Source organism: Leguminivora glycinivorella, chromosome 19, assembly GCF_023078275.1.
Source record: "Leguminivora glycinivorella isolate SPB_JAAS2020 chromosome 19, LegGlyc_1.1, whole genome shotgun sequence".
Lineage (NCBI taxonomy): Eukaryota > Metazoa > Arthropoda > Insecta > Lepidoptera > Tortricidae > Leguminivora > Leguminivora glycinivorella.
In genome coordinates, this window is record NC_062989.1 from 5422610 (window position 1) to 5446182 (window position 23573).

Below are 23573 nucleotides of genomic sequence, written 5' to 3' on the forward strand. Positions count from 1 at the left end.
CGGGTTTGATTCCCCAGCTAGGTACAGTATTTTTTTTTTCAAATGTATCAATGCAGTTTTTCTTTTTATTAAAATCGATGACATGGTTCCTAGGAACAGATCTTCGTATGTCTTAGCTATAGTTTCAGACTTTCCCAAACTGACCGATTTGAATGAGCCACCCTGTATAGTGCTACATTGTACTTATTCAAGTAACGAAAGTACTCACCTACACCTACTTGAAGCCCGGCTAGAAATATAATTATGACTATCATACAGCTAGGGAACAAATCAAATTATTTTATTGAATATTTTTAGATTTGTTCTTTTTTCAAGTAGTCACACTACTATATATAAATTATAAATTTAAATAGATATCATACAAAAAAAAAAAGAAAAAAACGACAGGGCCCACTGGTGGCCGAGCCGGGAATCGAACCCGGGGCTTCAGCTTACGCGGCTAACGTCCTCACCACTAGGCGGGCGGGTGGTCTAGTGGTGAGGACGTTAGCCGCGTAAGCTGAAGACCTGGGTTCGATTCCCGGCTCGGCCACCAGTGGGCCCTGTCGTTTTTTCTTTCGTGTATGATATCTATTTAAATTTGTAATGACTAGATATAGTCAGAAGGGCGCTGTTATTCGGATGTACCTATGCGGTGACTGACAGTTCAGTATGGTATGAAGAAAATAGTTTCCATGAAATTCCGCAACATGGCGCGTAATTATATATTTCTGGTCAGGTTATACAAGATTTTATGAGAATCAGTTGAGAAATGCGTCGGACAAGAAATGCATATCCAAGCTCAAAAGGAGACCTTCGCTCCCCTTCGGTAAAAAAGTACAACACCCTTGAAGAAAAAAATAGCATCGACACAGCGTGGTATCACGATCCGAGTGTTACTTTTGAGATTCGTCAAAAATATGTTCTAGAATCTACTTAGATAAGATATGCATCGGATATTTCAATGTCGAAAATGTCGTTTCTGCAGCTGATAAAGTTACTTTCGAGTTTTGTCACGAATATATCCGATGTATATCTCATCCAGAGATAATATTACAAGTGTATTAAAGTTCGAATATGACAATTAGTAATTTAGTATATGCACGCACCATTAACTCTGGGAAAAAAATTCATAGTAAATATATATTAGTAAGAAAATATGAAGAAAAACCAGTATTTAAAGGTGTATCAGTATAAGCTATGTAAAAACGAATGCCACATTTATATTTATGTGTACTTTCGCTCTTCAATATTAGTGCGACAGTGACCGTTGCACTGATATTGTTGTTCGCTACGGATAGTAACGTAAACGATTGGCGCGTTGGATATCGTTACTACTTTAAAAAAAACTAACTTGTATCTTCGTCTGTCAATGAAAAGAACATTGTAGTAAGTATGGAATGCATATAGACTTACTGCGTTTTAACTTTGAGGAGCAGCGTGAGATACGAGATTTTTCAAAGTAGTGACGATATGCAATCTGTAGCCAGTGGGTTATTTCACCACAGTGACATTGACACGACACTGACAATTATGTGCCTATTTCTGGGTTGATAAGTAACATTGTTACTCAGCGTCAATATTTCCTGGTTGAACAGGCAACGAACGACGATGTGTCGCTGTCGGGCGACAATTGTTGTTTTTGTGGTTATTGCGAAATAGGCCACTGATACGAGTAAACAACTGTTTCTGTCGCACCCATAAGACAGACTGCTTGAGAAGGATAACTGTAGGTAATAATGAACGCTACAGTGCGTAAATGATTGTACTCTTTGCTACGGGCCCTGGATACATAATGACTACTAATTAATAAAATACACGTAATAAATGGAACCTGGTTTGAATATGAGATCGATATTACTGATAAGGGTAATATTAAGTGTAGATGACGTTTTATATTAAGGGTGTGAGATGTGCGATAAAAATAACTGCTAAATGTCATTCAGTGGTACTTAATAAAAAGTTATTTTTTTTATAATATTATAATATCAAGTATAATTGTAGGAATTTTAAATTAAGTAGGCCAAACGCACACTTTTGTACCAAACTAGTACAATATTGGGGTATATTCATATTATTGATTACAAAATTTTTATTTATATTTTAGAAGTTTTAGAGTGCGAACAAATTATTTAGCTTTAACTTGAAATAAATATTAGTAAAATGAATATTCTATGTATCTCTGTAATACCTATATGTACAATAATATTATTATTGTACATATAGGTATTCATTGGAAGTTTTACTTTAAATCCTATGACAGAAATCTTTCATAGGACCACGCGCGCCACGTCCTTGACAGTATTACCACGTATTACCTTTCTGTGGAATGCTCTATCAGCTGCCAGTATTTACCAGCTTTTCAAAACTACACTCAAAAACAAAAGCCTACCGTTTTTATCATTTCTATTTTAATTGCGCTGGGCGTCGGTCGTTCGTCATCACTGTCACTGGCCAGTAATAATATTCCGCCTACCAATTCTGCTTGCTGAAGATACGCATCGGTGGACGGACCGCCCCCGCTACAAATGAGTCGGTGCAACTTGGGAGCGCATTCTGTACATAATTATCTTGGTTTACTATTATTTCGTACATAATAAGAAATGTAAAAAATAAAATTGATATGCGCCCGTTGATATTACTTTGCTTCTTTCGCTAAGAGTAAAACTCAGGGGAACTAGAGACTCCAGCATGATTTTTCGACGTCTCAGAATTGATGATGGATTGACTTGATGGCGCAAAAGTCACGGAAAATGGCATTCATAGTCCTCAAAAATTACTTACTAAGTAGAACCAAACATACACTATACATTTTATGTATTCAGAGACGACAAAAATCAAGGTAGGGACCACAGATGTCATATATATACCATAGATCAAACAAATTTATCTACTTAGCGTGTTAAATGAACTCAGTAAAATCCACTGAATTGTCCGTCTTTATTCGCAGCTTGCTGCTTTCTGCACGGGAAGCATGGTCGCGCGATAGACGATAAAATATCAGGCCGTCCATACCGCACTTACAAATAGTGCGATAGGGACGGCCTGCTATTTTATCGTCTATCGCGCGACCATGCTTCCCGTGCTGGCGACAATATTTGTAAGTTGAAGTAAACAAAAACATTAACAATGCCTCGTTACGTGATATTTAATAGCAACAACACAAAAATTATGAACATTCAAGGGCCTGAGACATATTTAAAATCACAGACAAGTAACTACTTGTGTGTACTTGTACAAAATCTGACACGCTCGGCCGCTATAAAATTAGATGAACTTTTTTTTCTTATCTAAATCTAGTTCTATGTAGGGACCGAATTGACACCCTGCACTTAGGCACTCATATCTAATATGTAACATACGAATAAGTTTGAAGTGACGAGCACTCGGTCGTGGAACTAAGTTAATAGGTTCCTACCGACCAGCTATGGCAGTTACTATGTCAACTTACTTCTAATGATTCACCGACCTGTCTGTCAGAATAGTGAACAGTCGCTACATTTGTTGATAAGTCATAAGTTAGTCATTCTCATAGCACTCTGGGAACAAATCGGACAAAGGATCAAAACATTCTCTAAGGGTAGGTTCAGACTGGGTCTAAACTTACAAATTAAGTTAATTACTTTTAGTGATGATTGGTTTAGGTGGATACATAAATCTATTTGTGGTCGATACATAAGAAGCGCTGGTGGCCTAGCGGTAAGAGCATGCGACTTTCGATTCGGAGGTCGCGGGTTCGAACCCCGGCTCGTACCAACGAGTTTCGGAACTTATGTGCGAAATGTCATTTGATATTTGCCATTCGCTTTTCGGTGAAGGAAAACATCGTGAGGAAACCGGACTAATCCCAATAAGGCCTAGTTACCCTTCGGGTTGGAAGGTCAGATGGCAGTCGCTTTCTTAAATACTAGTGCCTAATATGCCAAATCTTCGGATTAGTTGTCAAAGCGGACCCCAGGCTCCCACGAGCCGTGGCAAATGCCGGGATAACGCAAGGAGGATAATGACGTAAGAGGTTTGCTATTTTTATTCTCTTCCCGAGTATGCAATGGTACACAGATATACTGAAAACTACTAAACAGTGTTAGGTTCCTAATTTGAGGTTTCCAATAAAAATATGTTTTTGTGAATGTCATTTTCATATTTTCTAATGTGACGGCTCGACTAGTAGGAAAGCATAGTCCACGTAAAAATGAAGAAGTAATTCACTGCGACCATAAAAGTATTGTTACCTAAACTCCAAAAGTAAAACTAGGTAGTAGTGGTAGTAATATAATCAGAAATGCCTGTCAGAACCAACTGTGTACTCATCGCCTAATTGTATATAGAACAGCTACCTCCGATCTTTATAAAACAGAACACACACTCGCGTCAACCAGTCACCATGAGTATACGATCGTGTATAGCTGTCCTAATTGCCCTCCTTAAACTGTGCGTCTGTGATGAACGCTATGGTGGTGACCTCAAACAGAACGAGGCGATGTGCGCACGATTTGGAATGAATGCCCTATTTGACCCCGAATTGGTGCTGAAAACAAAATGGAGGATATACTATACTTGGAACTTGAGGTTGTCCTTTGGATGCCTTGATATGACGTTTAAAACTGTTAATCCGTTGGTGAGTACCTACACATCACTACCGAAACAGATATAAAGTGTTGAAGACGGGGATCCAAACTGATAACTGGGAATCGGGGGGACATAGGAAAACCTTGATGGAATGATTGGAACTGAAGACCTAGTATTTTTCCATGTGGTTAAGGTTCAGAGATAACATTTCCGGTACCTCGTGGCGAAAATTGTTTTATAAATTAATTTTCTTATCATGGGGCGACTGCTTCAGCAGTTAGCAGTGTCCCGTTCTGTTCAGGGTGCGTAGCCGAATGGCACAAACGCTCACGAAACGAAACGCTCGTAAATATCTATCTCTATCGTTCTTGCGTATTGGTGCGATATAGCCAGACTACCTTTCGTGGCGTTTCGTTTTCGTTTCGCGTAGTAGAAATGCCATTCGGCTCGGGGCCAGTACACTCACTCTTACAATGTGTGGAGAAGAACAGCCGAAGTGTCAAATAGGCAACCTTATTTCTTTGTTTGGACTTTTTTTCGCAAACTGGACGTCAGTATAGTTACTTTTCCATTTTTGGGTTCGCAGATTATCAACCGCTTCTACTCAGACATGAACAAGCATTTGGAAACGCAGCCAGTGTGGGAGGCGGCTTCTCTGCTGGTCACCATGGGCTATTTTAACCATCAGATGCTGCTATTCTCCGAGCCTGGACCTGCTGGAAAATTTATAGGGATACCGAACATCTCACAGCGAGCTAGTGAGTTCCATCATTTTAAAATGTAGTTTAAGATATCACCTGGAGACTTAGCTAGTGTGCGAAGCGGCTATACAGGTGACCATGGGATACTTCAACCATCAGATGCTGCTATTCTCTGTCTCTCTCCCTCTCCATGAGGAACTAAAGCCGTTCAACTTACATCGAGAGAAAGGGACACATGCAGTTATACCCCAGTTGCATAACTCTGTCCCTCTGATATGAACTCTGATACTACTGGTCCAGTGCTGACATTGAATATGATTGAATCCAATGCTCTTGATGATGATGATGTGTTCCTGTTATAAGAACACAGATTCTTCTAAGAGTGAGAGAGTCCCTCACTAGGGACATAGGGCTCTTAGAAGAATCTTCCACTTTTCACGATCCTGGGCGACTGCTGCCAAATCCTTCCAGCCTAGTCCACTTGCGCCAGCCTCCTTCTCCACTGACCGCCTCCACGTGGTACAAGGCCGAATGCACAAACGCTCACGAAACGAAACGCTCGTAGATATCAGATCTATCTCTATCGCTCTCGCGTATTGGCGTGACAGAGCCAAACTACTTTTCACGGCGTTTCGTTTTGCGTCGTAGAAATGCCATTCGGCTACGGGGCCTGGAGAAGTGTTTCCTTCATTTTTTGACCGCAGTTAAGAATGCCTCATGCTAGATCCAGTCGGCGCTTAAATGTTTATGACGTGACTTAGCACAGCAAACTAAGCTCTTTCAACCTTTCGTCTCTTTTCCAGTCGAGATGCTCCCGCACCCAGCCAGCGTGCCGCTCCTCAAGTTCCAGCTGAAGCTGATCCGCGATGGCAAGTTCCTCATCATGATGGACTGCCACATCGGCGCCGTGTCCCTCTCAGCACGGTACAGCGGGAAACCACCTACGGAAGAGGAGTTAGCGGAGGCGGTAGCGGAGGCGGGGTTGGGCGAGGGATTCTCAGCGTGCATGAAGGGGAAGAAACCTATACAGTTCTAAGATGGTCTCCGGAAACTTGCAGTACTAGTCAGTACTACCAATGCGGGTTACAGCCTACTTAATGGGTCGCTGTATTAATGGGTTTCAAATTATATATCTCACTAGGAACCGTAGTTATGTGTTCAATCGATTACGCTCCGTGGCGAACGATTCCCAATAAGGAAGACCGATTAAGATTTAGGTCTGATACGCTACGGGGCTTGAAGCGATGGTACTATTGGCTAAAGATCGAGGTCTACCAAATGTACCAACTCCTAAAGCTCTGAAGGTATCTCAGAGGACTATAACCGTGATAAAATTTGCTGAATGATGTTTTTATTAGTCAATAAATACGACTTCATAGAAGTAAATAGAGAATGCCCGCAATTTGCAAACTTTGGTGTCCGCGGTAGGCCCCTTGTGGTAGTCCGCCGTGATATTTCGGTGAGATATAGTCATATTAATAATTATGTTGAATTTTAAGGAGATGAGACTGTTGGAATGTTAAAATGCATGTTATGATAAATATATAAGTATTATTTTTAACAGTGATTTCATTTCCGATTGAATTCATACTTTACTATTTAATACTAAAAACCATCGAATAATTTGATGTAAATACCGTTGACTGTATTGTTGATATGAAATAAGGTTAGTTTTGTTTATATTTTCTGTAATGCAACCCAGCATCCTTTGAAAAGAGTAAATAAATAGTCGCAACCAATACATATATAAACAAAACAAAATGAAATGAACAGTCATTAGTTGTCAGTAGCTGAGTTCTCGTATCATTCTTACCACAAAATTAAATTACTTAGTTTCCAGTTTAAGTGTCTTAGTTGCCATAGAATTGAACCTGTGCTCATTCAGGTCTTAGCTAAAATGTTCTGGTATATCTTCCTGTCGGTAACCACGGCATCAGCCGACCTGGACCTTCGGAACGTCAGCATGGAAAACTGGACGACTTGCGAGCAGTTCATGTACAACTACACTCATGACTTGGACAAGATTGTGGATATTGAGTGGAAGATATTTTATTCCTGGGACGGTATGTTCCATGAGAGCTATAATGTTTGGTTCTCGAGGCCTACGAAGGAGGTAAGCACGTGATAATACGTACCTCTAGTTAATAGAAGCCCCCAACCTCCACCATATAAGAGAGACAGCCTATCAGTGAAGGGCATCCATTAAAACATTTCAAATGGGATTTAAACTATATTTTTTTTTATCCATGGGAGCTAAATTATAATCAACCACTCTCAATCGCTACTTTTAATCGAATGCCCCGTCAAGTATTCGTTCTCTTTGACATAATATTATTCTAAGTTCAAATCGGGGCTTACTGCCAGTCACCGAACATCAAATGCTGTAAAAGGTTTCATTCTGTATATTAAACCTCTTAGGCCCACTTGCACCAATCACTTAACTCGGGGTTAGTGGACTGTCATCTGTCAAATTCCATATAAAATGGTGGGTTAACCCTCGGGTTAACATACCATCTTCGTGGGTGCAAGTGCATTGGCCCTTCTTCTTCTTCTTCTTCTTCTTGGTTAGGGGCTATGTAAGGCTTCAGGGCGCCTTATGTATCACTGCGACCATTTCTGATCTATTGTGATCGCCACCTACTACAACTCTCGATCAAGTCCTACAAATTCGAAGATTTGTAGTATCTTTTTGAGATCGAGATACCTCACATCCTCTGGGTGTATTTGATAGCTGCCCAGAATCATGTTACGTGTACGCATTAGAGAGCCCTTGGCCCTTACAGTACCAAGAATCCGTAGTACTAGAAGGCCCACAGCCCATAGAGTTAGAAGGACCAGTATAAGTTTCAGGTTCAGGGCATAGCTAAATATATTTTGTTCACTTACCTAGGTCATCGGCTGAGAAAGATGAGTCTTCATTGCCATACAGTAGAACAACGAGAGATTATATCCTTCCTTACCGCACTAAAGTGCCATCAAGAAGCTATTAGTGCTATTAGTATGAATTTAGGCTTTTGATTTGTAACAAAACGACATGCCTCACCTTTTTTGATGCGGACTGCAAAGGAATGGACCATCGGTGTTCCCTGGAAAGTTCGACCTCAGTTTCTTTAAGGCAGGAATAGGCTATTACTGAATCGGCAAGCTCCATCTCAGACTCTGTCTTCACTTTCCATCAGGTGTGACTAGGGTGAATCGCCGATCCGTCTATAACAAATTATAATGATTAATTTGTACTTATTGGGTTCTTCTGATGAATGATAATAGAAGACCATAACTCCAAGGCCAATTTACTACATAAGTGTTTTGGACGTTTTGGTGTTATACTGTTAACTATGTGTAATTTTTAATAAAATAATATTTTTAATTTCGAAGGTGACATTATCAACTAATGAGGTATTTCCGTAGCTAGTAAATCGGTACCGCATCCAGCTTGAGAAGCAGCTGAAGGACGTCAACTTCAACGACTCGGAGCTCTTTATGGAGACCCGTATAGACTTCACGGCGCTCTTCATCAAGACCAATGTTTCTGGCGTGTACCGTATTGTCCCGCATACCGCTTTTCATGGTTAGTAATACTGCTTATATTCTTCTTCTTCCTACTACCCTTGTCCCACGTTATGTGGGGTCGGTACAACACGTCTTCCTCTTCCATTCTCCTCTATCTTTTGTCATTTCAACACTCACATCTTTCTTTCTCATATCATCTTTCACACAATCCATCCATCGTTGTTTGGGTTTACCCCTCCCTCTCGATCCATCAACCTTCATCTCCAACATTCATTTGCCTATATGACATTCATCCCTCTTCATTACATGACCGTACCACGCCAACCTGCCACTCCTCATTTTTTCCGTTATTGGCGCGACTTTTTCTCAAACTTCCCCTAATATACTCATTCTCTGATCCGATCCATTCTGGTAGCCACCCTGATCCGATCCATTCTGGTCACTCCACACATCCATCTCAACATTCTCATTTCTGCTACGTGCAGTCGTGCACTCTCCTTTCATCCTCCACCTTTGTCGCCCTGCATTCAGATCCATACAATACAATACACTACATCCATACAATACACAACAAGACTATGAGTAATACTGCTTATATTATTTTATACAATTTTCTATGATGAAAATCCTCAAACTTGATAACAAATCTAACAGAGCTGGCAGCTTCCTCGTTCAGCGTATTAGCTTGACAATCCAGCGAGGAAATGTTGCCAGCGACTTCGGTACTACGCCACAGGTGCCGTTTTTAGATTCATTTTAGTTAAATTTTAGATTCATTTAGTTTAATTTTAATTGTAAAATAATTTTATGTATGTTACTCGGAATTATCACCAAAATAAATCTATATCTTTTTTTTTACAACTTGCCTTGTTAGTATGTTAATGTGCGTCAAAACGTAGAAGCTAAATTTGACCCACTTCCCGGTTTCCGATTGAGCTAAATTTTTGCACACATATAAATCACGTGACAATGCAATATTATGGTATCATGAAGCTGATCTGATGATAGAGCAGGAAGGTGGTCATAGGAACTTGAAACGTCGTATCCCATCGAGTAAGGGGTTTTTAGAAACGTCTCGGAGAGCAGTAGATAACTGTTAAAAGAAAGGTACAGTCGGCGATAAAAGCTTGTGCCAAAAATGTTTTTTTTTTTTTTGGAAAAAAAACTTATTTGCAAATAGTTAACATTTAGAATCAAGAGTATCAAAATTTATATCTTAGATTAATTTGTATCGTGCATACATTTCCAGTGCCCTACATACCTAAAGCTCCCCTAGCTCTGAAAGTGGTGGAGCCTGGGTACCTGGGCATCATGAACTGCGGTCTACGGTACTGCTACGCCTTGGCTCCGGTTGATAAAATGCCGAATGATAATTATGTAAGACACACACCTACTACATTCTCTTTATCACTTTGTCCCAGATTTTTGCCCAGGCTCATGAAAGCCTCGGATCCGCTTGGCATCCACCACCTGGTGCCGTAGCCGAATGGCACTTCTGCGACGCGAAAAGGAAACGAAACGTCGCGTAAGGTAGTCTGGCTCTGTCAAGCCAATACGCAAGAGCGATAGATATCTACGAGCCTTTCGTTTCGTAAGCGTTTGTGCCATTCGGCTACGTACCCACCCAGGCCTTCGAACTGAGACAGGAAACAAGATCTTATGTTATTGGGATTCATATGATGTTTTCCGTCATCGCAAAAGAGACATGGTAAATATTATCAAATTAATCAATGTCTTAACAAGTCCCAAAAAACGCATTGGTAGTATAAATATTTCGATTACAATGTACTATGCCTTAACTACCTATTTCCATCTTATATTCTACTTTCTGTTTTGGCAATAAACTGTCACTATAACAAACAATATTTTATATCCAGTTAGCAGAAGCAGCGGCCCGACTGCAGTTCTGGAACAGCCTCGGCCGGTCTTACCTCACGCGGTCTACGCCGAAACCCGAAGTGACCACACCGCCGTACGACCCGGATGACGACGACGTCGAGTTTGAGAGGCATTTTAACACTTTCTAGAGAGCTTTTGATGACTACTGTCGGTCAGGGGCTCAGGGGCAATAGTAGCGGACGAAAGAAAACGCGTCAATAGTATATGAAAATGAAATGAAAATGACAATGCGCATATGAACGTCAAATAAAGCTACGCCGGCTCTAACCCTACGCCTCAGCCTCGAGAAGATTTCAGTCCCCTCAGTTCAGTTCAGTTCGGAGGGGGGTATCCACTATGGGACCGGCAAGAAACTCGGCGAGCCACTTCTATTCAAAACAATACATCTTATAAATGTTATAATTAACATGCATTAAATAGTACTAGCGTTAATATCACAACAGATGCGTAGGTACTTGTATCCATCTATTATGAATATAGTTTTGATGCTGACTGTACGTACTAACTACCTATGACAGGGCACCAACAGTCACCAGGCAGGCAAACAACGTGATAAACGATAAAACGTCAGGCCGCCCTTTTCGCACTATTTGTAAGTGCGACAGGGACGCACGCACCGATGCGATAAAGTGTGCTCTCAAACTCGAACTAGTGTGTTATGCCCGCTGTTTATACAGGGATTCCCGTGAATATTTTTTTTAACCAGTGCCTAGGTTAGATAAACACTTTTCTAGCTTAAAGGCCGTTTTCACATTATCCGATCCAATATCGGATGTCAGAAGGATTTCAATGGAAAAAAATATAAGATAGGCTGTAATGTATGGGATATCAGTCCGACATCCCACGGATAATGTGAAAACGCACTAAAGTTATTGAATAATGATTATAATAATTAATTACTGTAAAATGTTAGTGTTATTATTCATGTCAAGTCATATATTTATACAATATGTTTAAATACTCAAAATACTGATAAGAAAACATTACCAGGAATTAACTTTACAGTTACAAACAACTTTACATCATAAGTGTGACCATTTCATTCATATTCATACATTAAGTACGTGTAGGTATCTCGATCATTTTAGTGAAATGCCTACAACTATTTTAGTATACTACTAGTAAGAACGTGACTACGATTGTGTAGACATAAGAATAGTAAATAAACATGTACCCATACGCACGCAAAACGCAAGATTATTTCCTACAAACAGTTGCCCAACATCAACCACATAAACCTAAACATTAAACAATTTTCATAGTCCTTCATCATTCTCACGCTTCTGGTATAAAGCCAAATATTTACTGTGTTTCCTCATTTGTCATTCAGTGGGGCAACATGCGTCTTGTGCTCTTACTCCATCTTATCATCCTCATCAAAGCAAGGCCCAAAAGACTCCGCAGTCAGTCTAGAAAAGGTTTCAATGTACAGTCAAATCCCAACATATATGATAACAGTATACCGATAGACTTTTTAAACATGGGCGTTTCCGGAGTTTTTGACCCGTCTCTTGGTCAGAAGCAGCCGTACGATGGACTAGCCATGTATTTGGTACACCAACGGAAATCTGATGAAGATCTTCGCGCTTTCCTCCAACATGCAGCGGCGATGCGGGAACAGCAGAATCCCTCATCAAAAATAGTCGCATCTAAATCTGATACGGTGGAAATGCCTGCTTTATTCGATTTTGAAACTGTCCAATCATTAAATCTTGCTAGACCTCAAATATATAGGGAAAGAATAGCTAAAACGCAGGCCTTGTTTAATGAAGGTAGATTTGAAAATACGTCGAAACCTGAAGCTCCTAAGATTGAGGATATGGTTCCTCTAAACATGTTCGATATGAAGGCAGGAGTGAACGAGGATGTGATTCGGTGGACGAGTTGCGACGACTTCGCGAAGAAGGCGCGGTTCCACCCGAGAGACGTGGCGGGGGTGGATTGGGTCCCGTTCTACTTGTGGTCGATGCAGACCTATCCGATCCCAGAGGTGTTCAAATTCTCATATCCTACGAGGAGGGTAAGATTATCCTTTAGTAAATAAATATACTAACTAGGCGGAGTCAATATTTGTCTTTCTTCTTCTTCCTTCCTCGGTTCCTCATGGCTGAGGGTCGCGACCGCATGAGGTCGTTATTTTTCGCACGAAAGCTCTCCATTCCGCACGGTCTTCTGCAGTCCTTATAATAGGCGCCTGTGTTAATTCCTGGCCGGCCTTCTTAACGTTGTCCACCCAGCGGGTCGGTGGATGGCCACTTCCCCGTCTCCTCCACCCACCATGCCAACCATAATGCCAACCATAATGCGTTTCTCTAGGTTTCATATTTGTATGTATCGTCAAATGAATTACAGTACAGATGGTGTGGCCACATGCGCCGCAGACCGGTAGACTACGTCGGAAACAGATGCCTCAACCTCACCGTCCAAGGCCCTAGGTCACGCGGCCGCGGTAAGCCTAAGAAGCGCTGGCTGGACGTCGTGACAGCGGACATGGAAGAGAACAATCTCTCACCTCAGGACGCCGAAGACCGGGCAAAGTAGAGAAGGCTGAGCAGGAAAGCGGACCCTGGCGCTATAGGCCGGGAAAACGTTAAGTTGAAGAAGAAGAATATCGTCAAATAAACTACGAATAGTGAATTGTTGTACGTGCTCTTAAAACTAAAGAATTTCACAATCTAAGACTACTTGACGAGACAACTATTAGTTCTGGTACTACAGGGTGCGTAGCCGAATGGCACAAACGCTCACGAAACGCTCACGAAACGAAACGCTAGTAGATATCTATCTCTATCGCTCGTGCGTATTGGCGAGACAGAGCCAGACTAACTGGCGCGGCGTTTCGTTTTCGTTTGGCGTCGGAGAAATGCCATTCGGCTACGCACGCTGGTCTGGTCCTTGAAGATGAAAAAAGTTTTGTAATTAATTTATACTCAAAAAATGGATTAAGCGAATTAAATGTTTTTTTCTAGATTGTTCGCGAATACAAAGAATTGTACGAGTCAAAGTTGACAAAGAAAATAGACTGGACAGCACCCATGTTGCTTCTGCGTAACTGGTTGGAGATGCTTCTGGTTGCCGGGGACAAGAGGGGCCTGTTCTATGGCATCCCGAAGTCTGCCATCCCAGACGATGTCAGAAGTAAGTTTTAATTTTGAATTTACTGATCTCCTAGCCTGTCGGTTGTGAATGTGGGAAACGTATATTGCCTACAAAGCAAGAAATCCCGTATTCGAGTCCTGAATAATAATTAGGCAGAAGATAATTCTAAGCAGTGCGGTGTGCGTTCTTCTAGAAAGTTCCTGGCTTCTTGACCGATACCAATTCCCATTTTCTACATCTTTAAATCGTATTTTAACCAGCATCGTACTTGTTACAACCCATTGGAGATGGTTTACTTATGTTAGAAGGCGTGTGTGGTCGTTTGTCTCTTATTCCATAATAAAAACGTATGTATCTCTGTTTTATTCAAAATATTAGGTGTTATTCTAATATTTAGTCAATCATTTCCATATCAGATTCAACAACATGGTACCCCCACGCCACAATCCGAATGAAAATGGTCGACCAATACCTAGCCATGATGTTCTGCGAGGAGCACTTAGCCATGATGTTGGCAGTGGTGGGCGAGGAGCCAGACCCTCAGGAGAGCGCCTCGGAGGCCGCCAAGCTCGGCTTCCACGGCATCGGGGCTCCGGTGACGAAGCAGGGCCAGGTGGGGCTGCCCAAGGACGACCGGTTCGAGGACTTTGAGGAGAAGATGAATTTGGATCGGCATTCAGCTGTTGTTAAGAGCTTCTATACTCCTTAGATGGCCTTTTGCTAATTTAATTTAAAAGGAGAGAAACAATGGTGCTTTAATACTAACTATTTATGCAAACGATTTTATTAATTAAATAAATCATAAATAACTACGCTACCCTTCCAATAACCACAAAATGAAAATTTTGAAAAAGCCCCCGAAATAGTGGACCGATGATCATGAAAATATGGCTAAGAACGCTGCCGACTAATTCAGCTTTAAAAAAAAAACTAAATCTAAATCGGTCCGTCCGTTCGGGAGCTACGATGCCACAGACAGATACACACACACAGACAGACAGACAGACAAACAGACAGTCAGACAGACAGACACGTCAAACTTATATTATAACACCTTGTCGTTGGGGGTTAAAATTTCTATTAACTTAATTAAGTACAATAATTATGACGATGATTTTAGTCGCATTTTGAATGACGCACAGATGAAACTAAACACTCCTTGCCAATTATTTGTCTAAAGGTACAGCGGGACAAATCTCGACTGGGGGGGCAATTGTAACTAATCCATTTTTTCCATTATTACACTATGATGTTGAGTTCTACATGTATCCACTGAACACGCCTACCATACCTTTCATTCGCACGAAGAGGTTTGCCTCTTCTTTCCTAATGCGAACTGCTAAGGAATGGAACATGCTTCCCTCATCTGTATTCCCGGGCGAATACAATCTGGGTGAATTCAAGTCAAGAGTAAATAGGCTGTTACTGAACCAGTGAGCTACAACCTCGGCCTTGTCGTCACTTTCCATCAGGTGCGACTAAGGTCAATCACTGGCCAGTTTATAATAAAAAAAAAAAAAAAAAAGTACTCGTATAACCGGTGGACACTCTGTTTAATAATGCAAACATTGTAAAACATGGAAAAATGGACCAGTTACATTTGTCTCCCAGTCGAAATTTGGCCCGCTGTACCTTACACATCATTGTTTCGGAAAGGAAATTTTTATTTTATTATCTTAAGAAATCATGGTATTCATTTTTTTGTAAATACTGTGTAAATTTATTTAGTGATATGGTAATGTAGAAGAAAATATTTTTTTTTTTATTTATTCTATATTAAAAATCTTACATTTGTTCATACACCAGACCAGAGTACCATGAAACCCTATCAGGTTTGTGTTGACACTCGATTCGTGGATACATAAAAAATGTTAATTAATTAATTGTTTAAATATTAATTTAAAAAAAATTAAGGAATTAGGTCTTTGTTCTTCATTTTGGTACTCAGATTATTAATTTTTAATGCCTCAATGTGCCCAAAATGAGACTTGGAGAACTGAATACCTAAATATTTACAGTTGACTCAACAATTGTGGAATTTGTAGTTTAGTCTAAAGCAGATCGAAACATGTAACATCCTAAAATCAATAGAGAAAGAATGCTGCAACATCCTCTCATCTGTTATAAAAGTGTTTAGAATCATGTCTTAAGTTTAGTGCATTATTATCCGTTGTCTAAGTGCCTGCAGAGTGTCCATACCTACTCATACAATTATTATTAGTTTAATTTTCTTACATGTGCTTAATTTTACAAACTATAACATATTCATAAAAAGATATATATATTTTTAAAGATTCATATAAGACACCTCGCGTACCTACCTATTTCACCACAACCTACATATTTCAAATCTTCGTAATTCAAATCAAAGTACCTAACTGCATTAATTAACCGGAAAACAAGTTAAAAAAGCACTTAAAAACAACAATTTCATTCACGCATCGAAAATCGACATGTTCAACTACCGCTTTGATTAGACAAAAATAAATTATTTTATATTAAATAACTTTAAATTGTGTTCAATTGAACTTAAAGTGTAGCCAAAATGATATCCCAAACGTTCAAAATACTCGTTCTCATACTAATAACGCCAGCGCTATCCAAGAAAGTAAAGCTGGGCCCACACTGGGACCACCACGAGCGAACGTCGTGTTCAGAATTCGGGCAGTACGCGCGGTTCAACCCCTACAGTATCACCAATGAGACGTGGATGGTGTTCTACTACTGGGCCCCACAACCGGACAACTTCCTTTTCCATTTTACTTTGCCTACAAAGGAAGTGAGTATTATTTTTAAGTTATTTTCATAATAGTACATTACGATACAAGTGCGTAAAAAAGGAAGTTCGAAACGAGTGGCGATAAATTAAAACACGACCGAAGGGAGTGTTTTAAATCGACACGAGTTACGAATTTCCTTTTCGCACGTGTATCGTACGACGTTTTTCAGTACAGATGGCCCTCCGAAGTTTCGACCTGGCATATAATGAACCACTTCTCGCACTAGTGCGTAAGATAAACCTAAGGAACAAGGGTTAGGTAAACTTAAGTGCCACCAATAAACGTGGCTTGATATACTGATACCTAGATGTGATCTCACTACTTAAGACCTTTGCTTTACTGACGTGACTGTATAGGCCAATTCGAGAGGATCCTTCGTCCCCATTTTCCAAGCGTTTGTCCTAAGTACTTACTTCTGTACCGAGCGGAAACCTGGACATCGTAGTTTCCTGCCAATCATCGGCTTGTAGCTGCCACAGATCCGCCACCACACTGTCTTTCCAGCGGTATACTAGGCATCACATGGAAGGATCGCACAGACAGTGTTTAGCCGAAAATTCATAATCATAATCAGAAAGCGATTTCACTAACTGATAACTTGTCAGTTCAAACTGACATAATTTTCGAGAATTGAACTGCGACAGATTGCTAATCACGTCTTTTCTTAAGATTATGAATGTTTAAGACTGTCTAGGCATTTCACCTTAAGTATTTTTTTTTTATATTGCAGTAATTAAACATTGTTTTGATTACAGAATTACACCTACCTCCACCATTGCCTGGACGACACCGTAACCGTCCCCGTCAACTGGACGGCTAAACACGTCATGCTCAGAATAGGGGGTGACATATCTCTGTTGGTGGAGACAGGAGATAGAGGGCAGTATTTGATGTACAACGTTAGGTCGATGATTGGTGAGTATTATTTTTTTATGGACGATTTAATAACAATACACGGTGTAACATGAGGAAACCGAGAAATTGTAACTACGCATTTCTGAGGGCAAAATAAAGATAAAATGTTACATGACGTCAAGCAAATTTGGACAAAAAAAAATTTTTTTGTATAATTTTATTTTAGTTTTTTTTGGATATATGATACAAACTTATCTACTTAAACTAAAAATTTACATATTTTCTCTAAAAATATACTTTTTTGCAGTGACTCACTAGTTACTTTTTGATATCTATCAACGAGGATAGTTAGATTATGTCCGATAACGGCATCATCGCCATTAAAACAGCGCTCAGTTCTGGGAAATAATAAGTAATTGTTATTTTTTTAATGATTATACTCTGAAAGTAGGCGAAATCCAGAATAAAAATTATATGACATTTTACTCTTCGATACGCTGTTAAAATTATTCGATTTCCTTATGTTACACCGTGTTTAACGGATCTGCGGTTGGCATTACGTATGAGGTCAACTAATTCTAAAATTTAACAATAGTTATACGAAACTGACTGTTATCTCACCTCACCTTCCGTTCCAGTGGGCAAACTAGGCTAAGATTAGACTGGTTTCCTTCGCCAAAGATCTATGTTTTCCTTCACCGAAAAGCGATCGATAAAATTAATATGAAATGAAAATCATGTCGTATATAAGTTCCGAAAAGCTCAGTTGTACTGTCAACCAATTTGAATCCTAGGCCACTCTAGAACCCTGTCTCATTTAAACCATGTTCTATTTGCCATAAGAAGTCACATTGACGTTTACTGTGCAAAGGTTCTACAGTGGCCTAGGATTCAAATTGGTTGACTGTATGTACATGCGTATCGAGGTTTGAACCAGTGACCTCCGGATGAAAAGTCGCATACAATATCTTTATTATTCTACATTATTGGAAGAATAATCGCAATATTTGATGTTTCAGGCATGTATAACTCAGGAGGACTACATACGCCATTGGAGATCCGTATGAAACAGACAGGGGATAACAAGATCGTCGGCATGATGGTTTGCAAGGTTGGTATCCCGTCTTTAGGACGAAAAACTTATAATCTTCTTTCTCAGTATTTTTGCGTCTACTGCTGAACATAATTATGCCTCTTCCATGGATTTCCATTCCGTTCTATATGAGGCGGTTCTGTGCCAGGTCGGCCCTGCCGTGTTTTTGATGTCCGACTATCTGGCTCGTGGCACACCTCGGACACTGGCGATCAAATATATGAAAGAGACGCGTTCCTAGCACACAGCCTTAGCTCGTGTAGGTGAACGCGTACTATGCTTGTATGAGTGACATATGACAGCCCGACTGTTCGCGTTTTTGACAGGCGGTAACTGCGAGGTAACCGAGAGGGGGTGGGCGGCACTTTCAGCGGGGAGCGGAAGTGGCCATACTGTACGATAGTACTCTTTGTTATACTGTGCTCGTGGTTTCCCGTCACTTTGGCTTCCCAATCGAGGTCTCCAAACTATTAATGCCCTTCCTAAACTGCTACCTACAAGACAAACCGTTGTTAAGTAAGTAAGTAAGTAAATATTCTTTATTGCACCATTTTACATGTTATAAATATACAGAATGTTGAGTGAGAGTATAACTAGGTAACAACAGGCGGTCTTATCGCTAAAAAGCGATCTCTTCCAGACAACCTTAGGGTAGCTGGAAAAACGGAACAGAAACAAAAGTTAACAGGCAGTGCAAGAACAATAAAAAATATAGAGAAAACTAACACAAACACACATACATATATACCGAATACATAAATAAATATACCTTACATATACATAATACATACATACATAAATACAATAAATAAAAATGGCAACTTAAGATAGAGATAGATTTTTTTTTTTAACACGAAGTTTTTAGAGTTTCTCTTGAGGGTAGAGATACGCCGTGGCTTGCGTGAATGACGGTCGTGCGACCGTCGCCTGTCATTGATAGGTACCTATATTCTGTCAAACAAGTCTGCCAGTAAATAAGAACTAAGAAAACTATAGGTATCCTTTTCTCTAGCACCCTAAAGAAAAGGATGCATATAGTTTTCTTTGTTCTTATTTACTGACAGACTTGTTTGACAGAGTATAGTTCATCGACATCGTCCACCCTAAGTAGGGTAAACGCAGCTATTAACGCCCCCCTTAAGGCTATTTACAATCGGGTCTAATTATTAAGTATACACGTTGTTCAAACATTTTATTTTCCTATTATATGTGATACTATGATAATTAAAAAAGGTAAATATTGTGTTACTTGTACTCAAATTAAACATTATGATATTAAAAATCTATTTTTAAATTACTGAGTCGATTGCTACCATTAGCGACCCATAAAAATGCATATGAAGACATCAACGATTTTTAAGCAGCTATTACCGATTTATATATTATAAGTATGAGTAATTACCTGAACGCCCAGCGAGTACACAGTACAGCAACACCTAGTATAGTGGCATAGTCCACAGGTAACGGGTAATTTATTAAAAACATGTTCAGCATTGTCATCGAAGATTCATTTCTATTGTACCTATTCCTACCTACTTTTGTACCTATTCATATAACATTTTTCACGTCTATCATGCCCACTAAGAAATAAAACAAAATGAAATCACAAATCAAAACAATTATATATTGTGTTACTTTAAAAATTTTAAAAGTTTGTTTAACCTTCGTATCTTGAAACCCTCGCAACCCTCAGATGCTACATTCTGAACCACTCGCTACGCTCATGGATCAATATTGAAGTCTTTAGCTTGCTCGAGTATCATTATTAGATAGTAGGTATCGATATTTGTACGTGCGGTTAAACAACAAATTTGCCCCCTTGTAAAGCAAATTTAACTTTTGTCGTGATATTTTTTCCTACAGTGCTGCAAGAGAGGCACAACCCAAGAGGCTGTATTAGGCAACTCTTCTTGGTACTGTAAGAGGTTTCGCATTCAGAATGAAACCTTTTACAGCACTCTCAATCGCTGCTTCTATATGAATGCCCCTTTGAAGTGTCTGTTTTCCTTGACGTTCTTATACTGTTCCAATTTTAAATCAGGGACTGCCAGTCAGCGACCATGACTGCTGTAAAAGGTTTCATTCTGAATGCGAAACCTCTTACAGTACCAAAGCCACATTTTTGTTAAAACTTGTATGTTTGTAATAATTGTATGGCTTTAATAATATCCTTAATATTATAACCTAATTATTTAGGAACGATCGGTCATACCTTCTCATGGTTTGTAATAGCGATTTCTATGAGTCGTTGAAAGAATATGTAAGCACTAACGTAAAATGTATGACCGACCCATATTAAACAACATTATTATTGTTATTTTATTATTGTTGTGGCTACTAAACACTTTGTTATTACGTGATATTCAAAATTTTTGACATAAAATCAGTTTTTATGGGTAAAACTCCTTCACAAACAATGTCTTACACAATATCCGTTTTCCAAAAATATTGTTATTTTAGTAAACTTTACAACGTCAAAAGAAGAAAACTAAGTACAAATGTGTATGTCGTTAATAGCTTTTTGAAAAAAACTATTATTTGGGTCTCAAATAATCTATAAACATACTTATGTTTCTAAAGAATAATATTGTAAAAGAAAGAAAAAACTTAACATGACGTTATAGTCATTACCGACCTGTGGGTCCTAAGACACTTCCATAGAGATCGAAGGTTTGATTTCGCATTGCGTCGCCGTCGGGCGACCGACGTTCAGTCAAACCACGGCGATACAGTTAGACTTTCCACTGTTTAGGTACATTATAAATTTTAACTTTCAGAAAGAGATAGTATTTGCCTTGACGCGGGTAAACGAAGTGCCTCCCAGGAACGAACTACAGGATGCTGCAAATCGGCTCAACTATCGGAGTCGAGGCGGCAAATCTTACCTCTACCAAGGTAAGCTAGCCTATCAGTAACTAATTAAGATGATTCAACGGAAAAAAGTATTATTGCTTGGCTTTGCGAGGACCTATGCGACAAATCTTTGAATTTTAATTATTTATTGCCAAGCAAAAAAGAAAATACTTTGTTCAGGGCTACGAAGAAAAGACGGTACGAAGAAAAACCTTACCTAGTAAAATATACGTCGCCTTAGCATTTTTTTGCGCCCGTTATTTTCGTATTTTTTCTTCGAATTAAACTAAACTAACACGGTGTATGTACCTTGGTTAAGTATTAACATGTAACTTATTGGTCTAGGTCACCATTGGATGCCTATCCCCGAAATGGACGAGTCGGCCTACTGGGGAGAGAGACCAGACCATTTTACGGCTGACACGATATGGTGAAAAATAAAAATAATAACAAAATAAAGAGTTTTATTAAATGTAATATTTACCTCAAAAAATCAGGCAAGTGCGAATCGGACTTGCCCACCGAGAGTTCCTTATAAATATAGGTAGATAACCAATTCTCACTTGTATTAAATCATAGATTAAATATAAGAAGATCATAATACCATCCCACACATTAAAATGCGATCGCATGAGAACGCGCATACACAATTACACATACATAGGATGGCGCCACAAAAAAATGCCTTGTTGCCATCGATTATTTGTAGATTAGCCATTATTTCAGTGTCACTTTCGAGACCTAAATCTGTGTCAAAAGTGACATTTAACGCCATCTACAAGTATAATCGAAAGCTACAAGACATTTTTTTTTGGCGCCATCTATATGTGGTGTAGTGTAGTGTATGCGCGTTTTTAGCCGTCTCATTTTAACGTATGGAATTTAGGTATGATGTTCTTATATTTAATCTATTATTAAATGAACTATATTTTTTTCAGAAACGTAATACTGGAAATTCAAAGGCATTTTCCGCAACAGAGACGTGTCAAACGTAATAGACTCAAATAGTCCCCTATTAGCGTTATGAATATTTAATCTATTGTTACCCCTGGGCTTAATTATCCAATTGTTTGAGTATTTACTTCATTTCTACATTAAAGGTAAACTTTGAACATTAGGGGCCCCTAAAAGTAGGTACAGATAATGGGAGAGGACGAGGAAATATGCAGATGAAAAAGAGACAGATTTGTCCTAAATTATGAACTGAAACAATTTAAAATACCTACCTACCTACTCGTACTAACATTTCCTTAATAATTTTCAAAACTTTCGGAAAATGCTGGCTACTCACTTGGCTGGATTTAAACTGTAACGAGTTGGAGTCCTGTAAAGTGTTAAAAAATAGTTATTTGTTATACAAGGGGGCAAAGTTGTATTTTAACGCCGAGTGTGGAATTGAAAAACGAGCAAGTGAAAGGATTCTATAGTTGAACCACGAGCGAAGCGAGTGGTTCGAGAATAGAATCCTGAACCTGCGAGTTTTTTAACACACGAGAAGTAAAATACATTTGCACCCGAGTGTAACACAAAACTTTTCCCCTCACTATAGCGAGGAAACTACAACGCAAAAAATGCGTTTATCACTGCTTCCAGTAGTTCCACAGGTGGTAAATCATCTTTATTACTAGATTCACCTACTTTTATTAATTTTAAAGCAGTTAATTTGACTTTATTCAAGCTCAAATAACTTTACCCACTAGTGGATAAAATGCGTTTTTACCCGCTGGTATTAAAGGACAAAACACGTGTTTCCGAGCTAGTGAGGGGAAAACGAATAAACTCCGGTGAATGCCAAAACCCACCGAAACCGGACCTTTGGCCTAATGAAAGAAAGAAAAGAAAGAAAGAAAATACGTTTATTACGACCAGAAGGTTACTTATATACTAGAGCTACCGAAAGTAGTTTTTTTTTAATCGGAAACCTCCAACATAATCGGAGCCCATGCTAAGCTGTCTCTTTCATGCCAGGCCCCGTAGCCGAATGGCATTTCTCCGACGCCAAACGAAAACGAAACGTAGTCCGGCTCTGTCAATACGCAAGAGCGATAGGGATAGATATCTACTAGCGTTTTGTTTCGTGAGCGTTTGTGCCATTCGGCTACGCACCCAGTTCTCTCTTGTATTCATCTCGCACTTTCTTTCGGCATATTAAAGTGGTGGACTTGATGCCAAAAAGCATTCTTTACCAATCAACAATAGAAGCAAGCAGAAACACTAAAAGTGTCCAACACCGTT

The 23573-nt window shown here is 39.5% G+C and overlaps 2 protein-coding genes across 2 annotated transcripts; both read left to right on the forward strand.

Moving 5' to 3' along the window:
- Positions 1-4363: 4363 nt before the first annotated feature.
- On the forward strand, positions 4364-6404 carry LOC125236737. The gene is made up of 3 exons (XM_048143656.1): positions 4364-4597; positions 5135-5306; positions 6053-6404. Exons 1-3 carry the CDS (start codon positions 4364-4366, stop codon positions 6283-6285), a joined length of 639 nt encoding a protein of 212 aa, XP_047999613.1. The 3' UTR covers positions 6286-6404.
- A 9898-nt stretch (positions 6405-16302) lies between these two features.
- Positions 16303-21786, forward strand: LOC125236738. Its single transcript, XM_048143657.1, has 5 exons — positions 16303-16536; positions 17293-17452; positions 18412-18503; positions 21263-21380; positions 21684-21786. The coding sequence occupies exons 1-5, from the start codon at positions 16303-16305 to the stop codon at positions 21770-21772; spliced, it is 693 nt and encodes a 230-aa protein (XP_047999614.1). The 3' UTR covers positions 21773-21786.
- Positions 21787-23573: the final 1787 nt, after the last annotated feature.